Source organism: Mugil cephalus, chromosome 1 (assembly GCF_022458985.1).
Source record: "Mugil cephalus isolate CIBA_MC_2020 chromosome 1, CIBA_Mcephalus_1.1, whole genome shotgun sequence".
NCBI lineage: Eukaryota > Metazoa > Chordata > Actinopteri > Mugiliformes > Mugilidae > Mugil > Mugil cephalus.
In genome coordinates, this window is record NC_061770.1 from 10804045 (window position 1) to 10819427 (window position 15383).

The following is a 15383-nucleotide window of genomic DNA, read 5'->3' on the forward strand; positions in this document are numbered from 1 at the left end:
GGTTTGGTCATCTGATGAGCTGCAGGCTCATCTCTCCCTACAGCGCCCAGATGGCCTGTGATTATATACGGCTCAGCAGAGATTACAGCGCAGCACAGATAGAAAGAGAAACAGGGAGAGTGAAAAAAATAAATAGTTCAAATGGGGAAAGGACCCAAAACGAAATTGAAAACACAAGGTATGTTGGGTCCATAGACGTGTAACGATGGATGGGTGAAAAGTGAAACCACAGCAAGTAGAGCTCCCCCTGGTGGCTGGATGCCGTAAAGGCCATAGGCTCCACCCCCCTCCATGTTAGTGTATGGGACAAATTAAAATACTACAATAACATCATGTCATTTTTATTTGTTCCAAGGATGGTTTCAGTCATTTATGTAGTAAATATAATGTTTTTGGATAAGTTTCGTTTTAGTTAGTTATTTGACTATATTATATATACTATGGACAAAACCATCGTGACATCACACATTGGACTCTGAACCTTGAAAATGAAGCCGGTCGCCATTTTGGAAGAACTTTACTCCGCCCAAACAAATATGGACATTGGGGCAATAGACGTGGTAGGCGTTGAGACACGCCCACCCAACTCTCCGCTAACTGTTAGCCCAGGCTGCCACTGGTCATTCAAGGCATTATGCAGAATTTTAAACCTTCACAACAAATAAACAAATAAGTTAGAAAAAAATCACCTCCTGTACAATTGTAATGAATAGTGTAATGAATTATTGAGGTCAAATTGTTTTTTTTGTTTTTTTGTTCCAGGCTGTAAACATGTTCCATAATGCTGTAAAGGGCTTTTTAACAGGGGGGTCTATGTGGATTTGGTTCCTTTTGGATTCAGCCTCAAGTGGCCACTATGTGAACTGCAGCTTTTTTGCACTTCGTGACCACTCTATAAAGCTGTGGATCCTGTGGGTCTGTGAGAGCAGTAAAAAAAAAAGTTTTAAAATAAATAAATGAATAAAAATAAGTAACAGTGTATAATCCAACATTTCTAGGTAGCTATGTAATGTGAGTGAGTCTGGAGGAGGAACATCGATATTGCGGCTTGGCGTGGCTCCACTCTCGGACTGTACTGCACAGACACTGGCTCCAAAGTTGCAAGATGACACTGCCCATAGCTAAAGTTTCTTGTGTCTGTCGCCCATCTGCACACAAGACACTTTAGCTGAATGTTTTATTTACTGTATATTTCATGTAAATTGGACTGTACAGTTATTTTGTAAAATGTCCTTCCACCTCATTCTTATTCTTCTTATGTTGTGTTTTTTTTTATTCTATTCTTATGTCTTGTTTGTGTATGTCTTTTTTTCTTATCTTGTGCCTCCTGGACAAAATAATTTTCCTGTGGGTATCAATAAAGTGATTTTCTTGAATCTTGTATCTCTGGAAAATAACATCAGATCGGCCAATGCGAGGAAATGCTGAGTCGTTGTCCATTTTTCTACAATCTATGGCTGGTCAAAGAATCGGAAGCACTGATGCGGTCTGCTTCGGGCAAACACGCAGAGGAACCTTTTCCACACAAACGTAAAACCTTTCAACTACATATCGGTTCCACTCTTTTGTCTAGTTTTCATCTTTACTGTGGGAAAAAAAAAAATAAAAAATTACAAGTTCAGGTTTCATCTGTCAGGTTGTGTTTAAGGGTGTGCGTGGGCAGCAGATATATGTGTCATATGGGAATGTCTCTAGCAAAGCAATACACAAGAGGACATTTGTCACCAGCAGCTATGCGACGTGATGGATGGATCACGCACAGACGAAGAGAACACACCCAAAAGAGCATTGTGAAAAATGACCAACGCTTCACTGAACCAAAACCGTTTAAACCTCAGTGTGTTTAGTGGGACGGCTGTACCTGCGAGGCGTTGTCCAGAGGCTGAGTTCAAGTGCCTTTGTGTACATTTGGAACCCAAGAGAAAGAAAGAAAAGAGAGAACCCAAGAGAAAAAACAAGTACTATCACCTGCAGGCGGAAGTTGCAGTAAGATACATCTGGTTTTAGAAAAAGTGTAAAAACTGCGAGAGGTGCAGTATGCAAAACATCCAAAGCATCTCGCAGCCAATGATCAACATATGTGTCCCTGCTCAACTATCACAAGCGCTGAGGCCGAGAGCAGCAGCCCCCCTCACATTTCTTCCAAGGGATTAGACACAGCAACGACGCAATCCTTCACTTAGTGTCATTTAGAAAGGCAAGCACACAAGCTACTTATTATAATAGGTTTGAAGCTTGTTGTGGTTATGAGTGCTTTACCTGTAAGTGTATTGCTGGCGCAGCTCCCAGCTGTCAAACAGATTTGAATAAGATGACAAGCGTCTACCTCTTCTGCTTTTGTTTATCAATTTACTCAGCGCAGGAGAACACAGCAGCAGGGTTGTGTGTGTGTATGTGTGTGTGTCCTCGCTTAATGAGACCCGTCATTCAACTCTGAGGAGCCGTGGTAGTTGGCAGTTTAACAGCCGACACACTGTACATACGATTCGTCTGTCAAGGATGTTTTTGGAAGAAATTAATTACGATGATTTAGCTGCAGGCACGTCAAGCAACAGACAGAGTGGGAGCTTCCTCTTTAGGAATCAGCTGACACGCATGCTTGCGCGCAGATACGAACACGCAGACACGTATGCAGTAAAACACAGATGCCAAGCAGCCCGGGGGCAGTTGCTGGTGTTTGATTGCTTTTCGACCTTTCAGGATCGATGTAAACCTAATCAAGTGCTTGTTAGTGAATTAGGGCTTCGACACACACACACACACAGAGAAAAGGATAAAAGCCTGAAATAACTGTTAGAGGAAGATAATCCACAGCGGGCCACAGGAACAGGATCCATCTGTGTGGATGTAGCTCTCATCTCCTCATTAAGCTCAGGGTGTTATGGCTGTCCTGTGATGAGAGCTGCAGCCGGGCAAGGCATGCCGGGAGGAGGGTGGTGCGGTTTGCCTCGCGGGTTCAGAGCGAAACAAAGAGAGGGTCCAGGTGACGTAGCACTCAGGAGGGGTGAAATTTTAACTGCGACTTTCAAAAAGTCGTGGCGAACTTTACGGCAGTTCAAAGTGTCGCTTTCACTTAACGGAGCTATCTCGTTTCACAAAGTCATTACAGAAGCAGAGCACGATGAACTGGCTGAGGGGCAGCGTGGGCTATAATAGGAGAAAGGAGAGGAGGAGGCGGAGAGAGTCGGGCTGCTGTGGCCAGGGTGACCCTCGGTGTGAAGAGCCTCGATGTCATCCAGAATGAGAGCAGCTCGGCCCAGACGGTGGCCAGATAGCGGAGCCATCGCCTCGACAACAACGACCCGGCGACCGTGTAAATATCACGAGCACATTATTTCTTAGCCGCTGTTTGCGAACGCATTAAACAGCAGACTACTTCTAGTGTATTGAGGAAGACTTTAATAAAATGGGTAGCTTCACACCTTTATGGTCCTTTAGGGTGTACCATTTTAGAGGTGACTTTAAAGAAAAGTAGGTTGTTCTAAGTATCTCCACAGTCCTCTGGGGGATTCAGGCCGACTCGGTTTGTGCCTTCGTGTGAGAGCGCTTTGTCGGGTCCATACGTTCCGTTGTCAGACATTTTTCTCTCCGTTCGTTGCATTGTTGTCACGCTGCAGATAAATCTGGGACCGTTCAGAGGGCTTTGTGATGGCAACTTTTGCATTTCTACATGTGTTGACTGCTTTAACAAAATATAGATTTTAATGCTGTATCAACAGATAATTCAAAATCAAAACAAAATATTTGAGTTTCTGATCAAATATTCATAATATCCTTGCAGGAATATTTATCCTAAGACCCCTTGTAGAGACTTCAAGCCTACATACTATAAAGAATAAGGTCATAGTTTCCCTTTTCAACTCAAGAATGTGTCAGGAATGACGTTACAGTGCCACCTAGTGGTGCAATAACAGCTGTACACAGAGCAGAGTGCAGAGGAAAACCACACTCTCAGTTTATGACATTATAGAATGTATAAAAAAAAAATAAAAGACAGATGTTTGGACGTTAATTTCATGCATTTGGGAAAACTGTGAGAAGTGGGGAGATTCTGAGTGACAGGATTACCGAGTTCGACTGGTTGCACATCTGGAGTCATAATAAATCATGACACAAAGTTTTAGAGTCAAGTAAGGCCTCTCTCCTCCAAAGCGAGCTCACAGACATTTGAGTCTCGACCATAAGGATGCACGAATCCTTCCCAGAAAGCCTGCAAACAATGCAACACTTTCACGCTCTGGTCGCGCCTTATACTGCGCTAAATGAGAGCCCTGTTCAAACAGCCGTGCCATTTTAAAAAAGGAGCTACTCCGTGACAGGCTAAGACTGGTGGTGGGGAAGAGAGGCCGGGAGAAAAGAGCAAGGAAAAGTTTAGAGTTTCCTGCTGACTGACAGAAGCCCGAGGCTGCGAGTATGTGTGTGAAGCCCACCAGTAGAAAGTGCCAAGCATAAAAAAATAGAGAGTTAAGCAGGTCTCATGAGGGTTGGCTTTTAGACGCATCGTCGAATCTTGTTGCTCGCTAACAAACAGACTTAGAGGAAGGAAGAGGAAATAGAGAGACAATAGTTAATCACAACAGAAGGGCAGAGCAGAGGGGGTCTGAGGGTAGAGGGCACCCAAGGGAGAGAGCACTAAGAAGTGAACACAGACAGCCTTTGTTGTCTGCAATCAGGCAGACATTTACAACGTGGTTTACGGCCACGTCAGGTGAGTGAACGGTGATTAGGAGGAGGAGGAGGAGGGGGAGGAGGGGAGGATTTCACCTCGGGTCGAGGATAAAATGTCCCGGAGGAGTTTTACAAATCATATAGAGTTTACATTACTGCTGACCACTCTCTACGGCATATCAATTCATACATTGATCTCCAACCTTCCAGGAAGCCGCTGATGTCATTTCACTGCGGTACAAAATTCAACTTCTGGAGACTTGGGATCGATATCAGTGTAAAACTTTCACCATCAGCATGCAGGAAACGATTCTCCTGGTGCGAGGATGCTGCCGCCCGTAGCGGGATGACTGACAGACAAGCGGAAGAAGCCGCGTAATATGAGAAACACCTAAAGGCACCGGGCCTGCGCTTCCTTATTGATCCGGCTTGTTAATGCTACACTCCTCAGCAGCTTAAGTATCGAGGGGAGTGTCCTTGAAAGCACTAACAGTAACGGTCTACAGGAAATCGGGTTATCTTGTTTTTAAAAAATAATTGAGTTTCTGGAAGATTTTTTATTTTTTTTTTAAATAGAAATACACCAGTCAGGCATAACATTATAACCACCTTCCTAATACTGTGTAGGTCTCTGTTGTGGCTCCGGGGCCTTCAGAGGGTGTGACGTTAGTGGGGGTCCTAAAGGTTGAAGGGAGGGCCCTTTGTGGATCAGTGCATCCCACAGATATTTGATCAGTTTGGGATCTAGTGAATTTGGAGGCCAGGTCAACACCTTATGCTGTTCTTCATGTTTTTTGAGTTGTTCCAAAACCATTTCTGTGTGTGTGTCAGCCTGCATCCTGCTGGGGAAGGCTGCTGCCATTGCTATGGGCCGACAGGTCTGTTCTGTCCAAAAGTTTCCCAGCAGAACATTGTATTGTAAGATGATCAGTGTTAATTACTTCTCTCACTGGTTTTAATGTTGTAGCTGATCGGTTCAAACAGATTCTCTGACCAGAGGATTATAAATCATGAATGAAACATAAGAGCCCGTCCAACAGCAGATGGCAGAGGAATATCAACATTAGGCCTGTCTCAGTAGGTGCAGCACGTTCTCCATGAGCCACGGGGTGAGAGGTTCAATCCCAGTGAATGGATCACACGCCAGAGTCTTTGAGCAAGACCCCAAGTCCCTCCCAGCGCCTGGCACTGCAGTGTGAACGTGTGAGCGTTTGTGTGAACGGGTGTCAAGATGTGTCGTTACTCACACCAATGGATGAATGAATTCATTTCGAAGAGTTCAAACGTGTAAATTCAATCATTTGTATATACAAAAGAAATTAGCATAAACCATAAAAAAAAAATAAAAAAAATAACAGAAACAGAAACACGGCCCACACGTTCGAAAAAGGAGTAGGAAGAACGAACGCAAGATTACCACTAGATAGAAAGGCGCCATATAAAGACGAGACCATTTACTATTCTAAAATCAGCATGTGAGCAAGCAAGAACGAGGCTGTGGATGTTAAATCATTTAAACAGATCACAAAACGCCGGCCGGTTCCTGCTGAGGATGTACATTTTTGAAAACACATTACGAGTCTTATACGTTCAGGTGGTAACTGCAGATTCCAGCGAACGAGTTTTCAGGAGCAGAACTGGTGCAATTTATCACGTTACTCGGTAGTATTGTATGGGCTCACTGACATTTTTTTGGACGTTGATGGATGTCTATGGCTCAGGGGAATGGGCCATATCAGGCTGTGTTTATACAGACAATGGACTTCACTTATTTATTTATTTTCAAATGGGATTCATAATGGGATTCTTTGCATGTAGAAACACTGGAAAAATAATATGTGTGATGATTAATACCAAGATGCAGAGCCCAGTACAGTTTCTGTGGAGCGTTTTTCCAGACTGCCGATGCTCACCCTCTAACCTAGAGGTGACCTCCACCTGGCACCTCCTTTTCCTCCCCGCCTCCCTCCTCTCTAGATCCCGTCGCCTCACCCCAGTGTGTACAGGAAGCCATGATTCCAGAGAGCCTGCTCTTCTGATGATCAGAGAGGAAAAACACAATGCCTTCAGTGTGCTAGAAAGGGAGCTCGACTCATAAAATACACACTCTCACACACACACACATGCACACACAAAGAGAGAGAAATAGAATGGAACATGCTTTTACTATTAAGGCTCTGTATTTTTTTTTTTTCTTTCCATATGACTTTCCCAGGAAAATCCCCCTCATCAGGGTAGGTCGAGGCAGACAGCAGACTAAAGAAGAGACCAGGCAGACAGACACAAAAAGGCTGTGGAGAAATTGACCTGCGAGTGAGAAACTTTAAGGGTGGGAAATGCCACTGAACCGGGACCGTATCTCTGAGCAAAGCTGCCGATTTCAGATTGTTTTTTTCCCTCTGTGTTTAGAGCGGCCGTGAAGAATAAATTATCCCCAATGAGCGCCCCCGCTCTGCGCGGCTTAAAAGTTCTCCAGACGAGCATCTGGCTTACATACAACCTGATACAGCTAGACGACCGGGATGAGATTAATTTAGTCTCTGGGGCAATGCTCAACATCTAAAATGTCAGTCCTTTATTGGGTGACACCGAGTAATTCTCCTCATTTCTAGAAGGCCTCCACAGTTGGTACCATTTAGGAAAACTAGGTCACTTCCGCCTTCTGTGTGTGCGAGTGTGTGTGTGTGTGTGTGTGTCAGCCAGACCCTAAGCCAAGAGACCTCCAGTATAAACATATTGTGCAGGAAGGACTGCTACGCTGAACAGAAACATCCTAATACCAAACAGCATTCGCCTCGACACCGCTGCTATCCCCTCCGCTGTCAAGCTCCGCCTCCGCTTCTTATTAAACGAAAAGTGCAAAAACACTTGGGTAGCAGTGTGATTTTCTGACGTGAGCCGATAATTACCTTCCTCTCTTTGAAGTAACAGCAGAATTAACACCTCACTAAAAATAAGATCCTTATCAAGTCGCGGTTTACTGTGTGGCGCTTGAATTATGCTGCATTAGTGCTAGCCGCAAAATAAAGTCCCAAACATTTCATTTAAAGATAATTATTAGCACAGATCTCAGCTTAGCTCTTTTTATGACAGGAGCCAAATCAGACTTGCGCTGGCAGTTGATTCAACAGCCTTTAAAAACTAGGTTGTTTGTTGTAACCGTAGACTGCACGCAAAGGATGTGGACATAGCCACAGTGACATTAGCCACTAGTTTGTAGAGATTTGAAGCCTTGAGTTTGGTCGCCTCCATCTTGTTTTTTTATTTTTTGTTTTTTGGAGCCAGAAGTGATGAAACTGACGGGCGGGTGTCAAATCTGACCGAGAATCGTTCCAGACCAGACGCTTCAATCAAGTCAGGCACGCCCATGCAAACAAACATCTCTTTGAAGCCTAATCTACTTAATTATTAATATATGTTAAAAACAAGCTGCACTGATCAGAAGAAGTGAATTTAGCTAATGATTTAATAATGACTAGTGGAAAACTTCCATCTAAAAAATTTTTAGGTGGGGGTCTAGGGGCTTTAGGCTTCCAGATTTACTTCTCGTTTCTGTCCGAGTCAGTGTGTCCATCTGTCCATCACTTGATGATAAAAATATTATTCTTTTACAAACATACACTGATCAGCCACAACATTAAACCTCTGGCAGGAGAAGTGAATAGCACTGACCATCTTGTGACAATGTGTTCTGCTGGGAAACTTTTGGACCTGGCATTCGTGCGGATGTTACATGTAGCACCCACCTAGACCAGATCAAGCACCCCCACCCCGTAGCAATGACACTCCCTGACAGCAGCAGACATCCCCCAGACACACACACAGGAATGGTTTAGGAACAACTCAAAAAACATGAAGAACAGCACAAGGTGTTGACCTGGCCTCCATATTCACTAGATCCCAAACTGATCTGTGGGATGATCCACAGAGGCCCCTCCTCCTTCCCTGACCCCATACGACCCAAAGGGCCCCACTAACAACATTCTGTTACCAGACACCATTATTTTGCTGTTTTTTTTGGGGACTTGTATCACTCCAAAACTCTAAAATCTCTCAAACTAGAATGGGGTTGTATGCACTAAGAAGGTGTTACCACATATTTAGATTAGACACCACTGTCTAATGGTTATTTCCAAGTAAATGAACCAGGAAGAGTGGTTGAAAGTGATGACAGTATACAATTAAAATTTTACTTTTTACTGTCTACAACACATTTGAAAACACACCTCTCAAAACAACATGCCTGTGACTCAGGAACCAGTCCAACAGGTGAGCACAATCTTCTCGCTGAGCCTATAGCACGCTGGAACTGCATCAAAACAAACCAGTTTCTAAACCCACCCAATAAAGAGTGCTTTCAGTTTGCTTAGCCATAATCTGAAAAGAAGATGCGTTATGTATGCTTTTCCCACCTCACTAGGCCAAAGTCCCGCCAGCAAACCTAATAAAGCACAGTCTTATCAAGTGAGTCGGTAGACTAGAAGTCATTTAACACTAACACTCTGGCAACTTGACAGGGCGACAAACGTTTACAGTCTATAAAAACTCTGGAAAATACGCTTAGCATTTGGGTTTAGGGGTGTATAGATTATTTAGAAGACAGAAAAACACTTTCAGACTGGGACTTATGAAATGAAATGGAACGCAGAGAAAAAGTTTTAAAAATGACCTGTCAGGATAAGAAGTCGATCAAATCTACAGCTTCATTTTTCATGTGCGAACAAATGCAAACTGCAGTGGTGTCTTCGCTGAGGTCTTATCAATAGCAGGACCCACACATGACCACCATTAGGGAAATCAGTGTGACATTCAGACAGGCAGACTGGGAAAGAGCCTGAAGCTTCTCCAAGGCCCTAGAACCGAGTCATGCTGCCTCTGAGATAAGAAGTGTGGGGGGAAATGTTAGAGATTGGTTCTTACAGGAATACATGTGGGTCTGTTAGTCATTATTAAGCAGTGTGTTGTTAGCTTCAGTGGGAACACGACGCTAAGTGACAGTAGCTGACTGACACGACCCCTGGTAGTAAAGGCTCATTTAGGGTACTGCAGGACGTACAGTGAGTTTACAGGCACAGCTTAATCGAGCTATGCTCGAAATTCAACTTTCTGAATGTGGTCCTTGTCCCAGTTTACATGCAGCGGAGAAAATCGAATAACTGATGGGAACATGTCCTCCTCCTCCACACTAAGTGCCGATATGTGTCAATATCATGTTAAAACAGCGGAGCCATTCATGTGGCAGACCGGCATTTCAAACAACAACCAGATGGATAATAGTTCAGCTTTTTTAATCTCATATGCAATGTGCGTGCTACTTTTAGTGCAGATAAGATGCACACTATCCCTCAGACAGTTCTTCTACAAGCTCTGTTTACCTACACCGGCTTTCTTGGATGTTTTTGTTCATGCCAGCGCATCAGTTGTGGAGCATGCGCACACGCGCTGTTCAGTTAAAAGTCTGATTATGCGTATACATGTCGAAGAAACCCAAATTCCAAACGCATTATCTGGTTGTCTCAATCAGATAAGAAGAACTCAAACTTTAAACAGAGTAACGTGTTTTTACATGCACTTATGTGGTCCAGTTGAAGTCGGATTGAGGCAGTGATTTTGTTTTTTCACATGCATGTAAACGTACTGATGGACGCCGTAACCTACGCACTAGCCAACACTGGTGAAAGCCATTAATACTTGTGCACTCGTCAATCTGACTCATTCTGTAAAACGCTATGCTAATGTTAACATTAGCCGGTGTTGTGTCTTCTTTGCCAGATGGGTTCATTTTTGTTTGTTTCCTACTCCACTTTAAACCAGGGCGACTGAAACTTCCGCCAAAATTTCGCAGAAGACGAGTCATACAAACGTTTGTATCTCTGAACATCCTCATTTAACCTTTCTGCGACGTGTTCCATCTTTATTGACCCAACACAATCAATATGAAAATTGCAGGGACAGAGATGCAGCTGGAAATAATAACATGTTGTCACATTTTAGGGGAGGTGCACATTAGCTACGGCGCTAGGGTCTGCCTATGCGCTGCGCTGTCGTCCCCTGTAAGAGCCATTCACTGTAAGATCTTTCAGTAAATTTCAAGAGCTCAATGGATGCAGCAGGGGCTCATCTTCTCTGCTGCTGAGCTTTATTTAAAGGTCAGTGTATGTGTTCGAGAACCACAAAGCAACTTTTAATGCTGGTGGAACAGAAGAGACTCGCAATTCACGCATTTTTTTTTTGCAAGTGGTTACAGTAATTATTTTTAACGTGGGTCAAATGACTGTCTGTATGTGGAAAGAGACGCTTGTCACAACAAAGCCACATCATTCTGCAGTTTCCCTCAGCTCTTCAGTTCATTGTTTTGGTTCATTCTCAATAGCATGTTGTTAAAACTGACTCAAAGAATAGTAGACAATTAGTCGGTGAACGCTGTGGTACATGATCTAATTTAAAGAGCGAGGGATCGTAGTAGTAACCTCATAAAAATGTAAAGATGTCAATTTGTTCTTCTTATCTGTAGGATCGGTAGCTTTAGCTAGCGTTGCGATACATGGTGAACAAACATGGGTTTTGTTTTTACTTCTATATACAGTGTAAGGTCTCTGGGTGCAGAAAGTCTAAAGCTGCCCAAGACCCAGATTTATGAATGTATATATTAAAATAACTGATAGGATAGAGATGAAAAGAATAAGGCCGGAGATTTACCATGGGAAGTTAATTCATGTGAGATTCAAAATTATTATTTCCATGGGCCTCCATTACACTGTTTAAATTTCATATATAATTACAACTGCTTTGTGGCAGCCACTAGCCGTGCAGATTAACCCATTATCTGTTAGATAAGGCTAATTCCTCCAGACATCATGCAGTGACTGCGTTACACAGCCGTCTTTGGTGTCTCCATCCTCCTCAGTTAACAGCTAAACTAAACAATGCCCTAGTCTTGCAAATACTTGTGGCAGCTCCCACTTTTGTCTGCTGGGGCAGATAATATTCTCACCATCCCGCTCTCTAACTCCTGTGCTGCGTGTTTATCCAGTGAGGAGGGGAGGTGTTTACATTGGCTCGGTTAAACCAAGACAGGCCCACTAGCTTTTGTTAATAATAAATAACCTAAACAGCCCAGGCAGCAAATCAGCATCAGGCTGCCACACACGGCCACTACTGCCCTGCGTTTGTGGGGGAGACGTTCAAACTCTGAATGAGACGCGGAGCAAATGATGTGTAAGTGTGACGTACGTCAAAAAAGTTTATGGAGCTGGAAACAAGTCTGAGGATTGAGGTGGACCTCAATCTGAGAGGCATGCTATCTATCCCGCCGCGGTTTATTTGTGATGTGGTTTGTTTTAATAGATTCTCCGATGATTTGATGCAAGCAGCCTACAACCCTTTTGACCCTCCCATCGTAAACACAAAAATAAGCATTAGAGAGTGCACGGTCTGGTTCGGTTCCCATGTGGAAGGAATAGAGTTGAAGGAACTTCAGGAAAAGAAAAAAAGAAATATTTCACGGCAGTTGCAACAAGAGTTGAAGCCGTGTGTGTTGTGGGGGGGGGGGGGGGCATGAGGGGGCAGAGATTGATCTGGGACAGTGTGGGAGAGACAGAGGGAACTGCAAAAAATAAAAAGAGCAAGGCCTTGAGAATGTGAGTGAGAGAGAGTGTGTGTGAGTGTGTGTGAGTGGGAGAGAAACGATACACTGCTGGACTGCCGGAAAAAGAAAGTCAGCCAGGAGAACGGCAGATCGATCCCTCCCCAGAGTCTCACAACAAACACACTCTATTTTTCTCTCTGCATAGCTCACCTCTCCTGCAGCCCGATACCGTCCCATCAGCACTTCATCTCTATCACGCTCTCTCTCACACACACACACACACACTTCCCCTTTCTTTGTCCGCTGCCGCCTTATTTCAAGGCCTCCGTCAAAGTGCTTGATATTTAGCAGAGTCTTCTGCGGGGTTCTGCTCTCACAGTAGCTCATTGTGGCCGGATTGATATGGACACTATAGCCGAACGGCCCAGATCTGTCATCTCAAGACCACGCAAAGCACAACGCTCAGCGCGTGAACAATGATGTGGACACGGCAAATAATGAGCTGTGAATTCAAAGAGAAACACAGAGAGAAACTTCTCCTTTGTGGTGGTGGGATGGAGACACAAGTGGGTTTCTCAAAGATTTATCTCAACATCGAGAATATGGCCGGCCACGCTGCAAAGAGGAAACCACAGACAGACACACGCTCTTTCTCTAACTCTAAGATGTCCACCTACCCTCCCACAACACAGATGGACACACAGGCAGACTCCCAGACACTTTTTGAGCAGACCTCTAATCTCACGAGCTCTGCATCAGACTCTCTCCTCCGCTCAAATCACATTCCTCACAGGAACACTGCTGTGCGCTCTTCTGGCCACACACATGCACACAGGGACACACTATACAGTAGGGAGGACAATGAATGAGTCCTCATCTAATCAACATTATCAGAATTCCCCTCGTTTCCGGTCATACAAGGCGGATTATGTGGTTGTTTCTGGAGAGGGCTGCGTCGGTCCGGGGCACCAGTGAGGTCTGCTCCTCTCAAGCCAGGGTCCCTCTCTGGGTCTGACCGGCACTGCCATTCCCTCGCCTTCTCGGGTCAACCCTCCAGACACTAATGTTCCTTTGCTGTTGCGTTCATGAGGCCGCCTGACGAGCAAAACAACTCTCGGGAGCTGATGCGGGCCTGCAGCTGCCCCGTTGACAGCTGGCAAAAACATTTTGGAATTCAAATTCTGTGCGCAATGCAAGGCGTAAGCTATTCGGGAACAACTTAAGGGAAACCGCAGTTTCATTCTTTCTTTCTTTCTTTTAGTTTTTTTTTCTTTCATGAAGGCGCAAAAAAAGAAAAGCCGCGTTTATTTACACGAGCAGTTTACTCACCGGTGGCTGAAACCCCCTGCATTTTTTTGCACAAAGTTCTGCCGCGGTCTTCCTCTGCTGAACTCGTCCCTTTCTCGGAGAAACAGTGGCTCCAGCGTACGGGCTGACTCAACTCGGAGGAGCGCCTGCACTTCAGAGCCCACTCTCTGCTATTTTCCTGTACGCTGACAAAAGAAGCAACAACACCCAGACCGACTAAGGACACTTCATGGTTTCCTATCGGACACAAGAGATGTTATCCGGGTCAGATTCTGTCCAGAATAAAAGCACTGTACTCCTCCATGTAGTCCTTTCTCCTCCCTCTCCAGAGACAGGGCTCTCCGCTCTGTGCAGCTGGAAAAAAGAAAATGCGCGCTTCCGCCGGTGCGAGGCGCGCGCACGCCAACCTCATTCATTCAGCGCTCGAATGAAAGCTTAGCACTTGAAAATAAAAAAAAAGTCATTTTGTTCACCCTTTGACAAACTGCCTCAAAGCACACATGACGCGCAAGGGGCCAATTTTTTTTTAGTTTCCTTCGACACCTCGTTTCCAATATTTCTTATTTTCCCCGCGTTTGTCTATTTTTACTCCCGTTTAAGCCGCGATTTGCCCGTCGGCTCAGAGGCATGATGGGTTGTCACGTGAAGTCATGAAAAGGATGAGGCCTATTTCAATAGATGGCTCTGCTCTGAGAGCCCTACATCTGCCTATTAGTGTGCGCCCGAGCACTAACTGGAACTGCATTTCCATGTCACTGCCCAGGCTTCCTCCTCCTGATCTTCTAATCGATTAGGCTGAGTTTCCAGGATTGTTCTGTGAACAACTGTCAGCTAGCTGCCTCTAGCTGTGGATCACTGTGGGGAGAGAAGAAGGAAAGAAAATGAGAAGAAAGCCGATCGGGCCAATCATAAGCTGTTTGTGATCATCTCTTGTCATGACTCCAGGGAGTGCAGGGATTTACATGCGCTGGCTAAGTGCATTTATTCACTGAGAAGGTTCTTGTATTCCTTTAAGCTGCTCTACACTTGTATACTTTTATATATTATGGATGTGTTGTACTATTTTCTCCTCTTTATGTAACTGACAGCTGGGTTGATTTTATGTGCACACCTAAAAAAAAGTCTCTGGGCTCTCTAAACTAATTGTTCAAATAACCACTCGAGCCCAGATGACTGAATGTATTTCACAAACAATCAGAAAAGCGCATTGTTCCTTTCAGGACCCAGAAGCAAATAAAGTAGCTCCAAATCAAACAGCTGAGAGCTGCTTCACAGAATCCAACAATCCTTTGCTGTAGTCTGCTCACAAGGGGCATTGTTCTATTTACGTCACATATTTTGCAGCAAAACCTTCGACACTGATATTTTTCCTCAATGATACTATCTTTTCGGCCGATCTTCAGAAGTGTGTTGCCATCAACCCCCCATAGGCTTCTCTGTGACTCCGTTTAGTGGTGTGGCCCCTCCCATCTATTTGAAACCCTTGTCTATTCAGCCACGCGTCATTAACCCCTTTTGTGGCCACTGCTGTTGCTGCACACTTGTCGTCAGTCTCAAATCAACATGGAGAGCAGCAGCGGGGTCTCTGATGACAATGCCTCAGCGTCTGGCTGCTTGCCAGGCAGAAGGCCACATTGTTGACCTGTGCTCCTCTCCTAAAAGGCTGATTTATAAAACAGTTGTACCAGCTCGCTGACTGCGCTCTGTTACCATAATTAACCTCCACTGTGCAAGGACAGAAAAAAAAACATGTTCTCCTTTTGCTTGGAGCTTTTAACTCGCTTTAGAGAACAACACTGAACATGTCAGAGCAGAGACT

General features: G+C 44.5%; 1 protein-coding gene across 2 annotated transcripts in view; it reads right to left on the reverse strand.

Annotated features, from left to right (window-relative positions):
• fgd (faciogenital dysplasia) overlaps positions 1-13909 on the reverse strand; it is a 51539-nt gene extending 37630 nt beyond the window's left edge. For both annotated transcript variants that reach the window (XM_047591880.1, XM_047591871.1), the window contains exon 1: positions 13586-13909. In XM_047591880.1, the coding sequence (XP_047447836.1) occupies positions 13586-13607 (22 nt within the window). In that variant the 5' untranslated portion in view covers positions 13608-13909. The remainder of the gene's footprint in view (positions 1-13585) is intronic.
• Positions 13910-15383: the final 1474 nt, after the last annotated feature.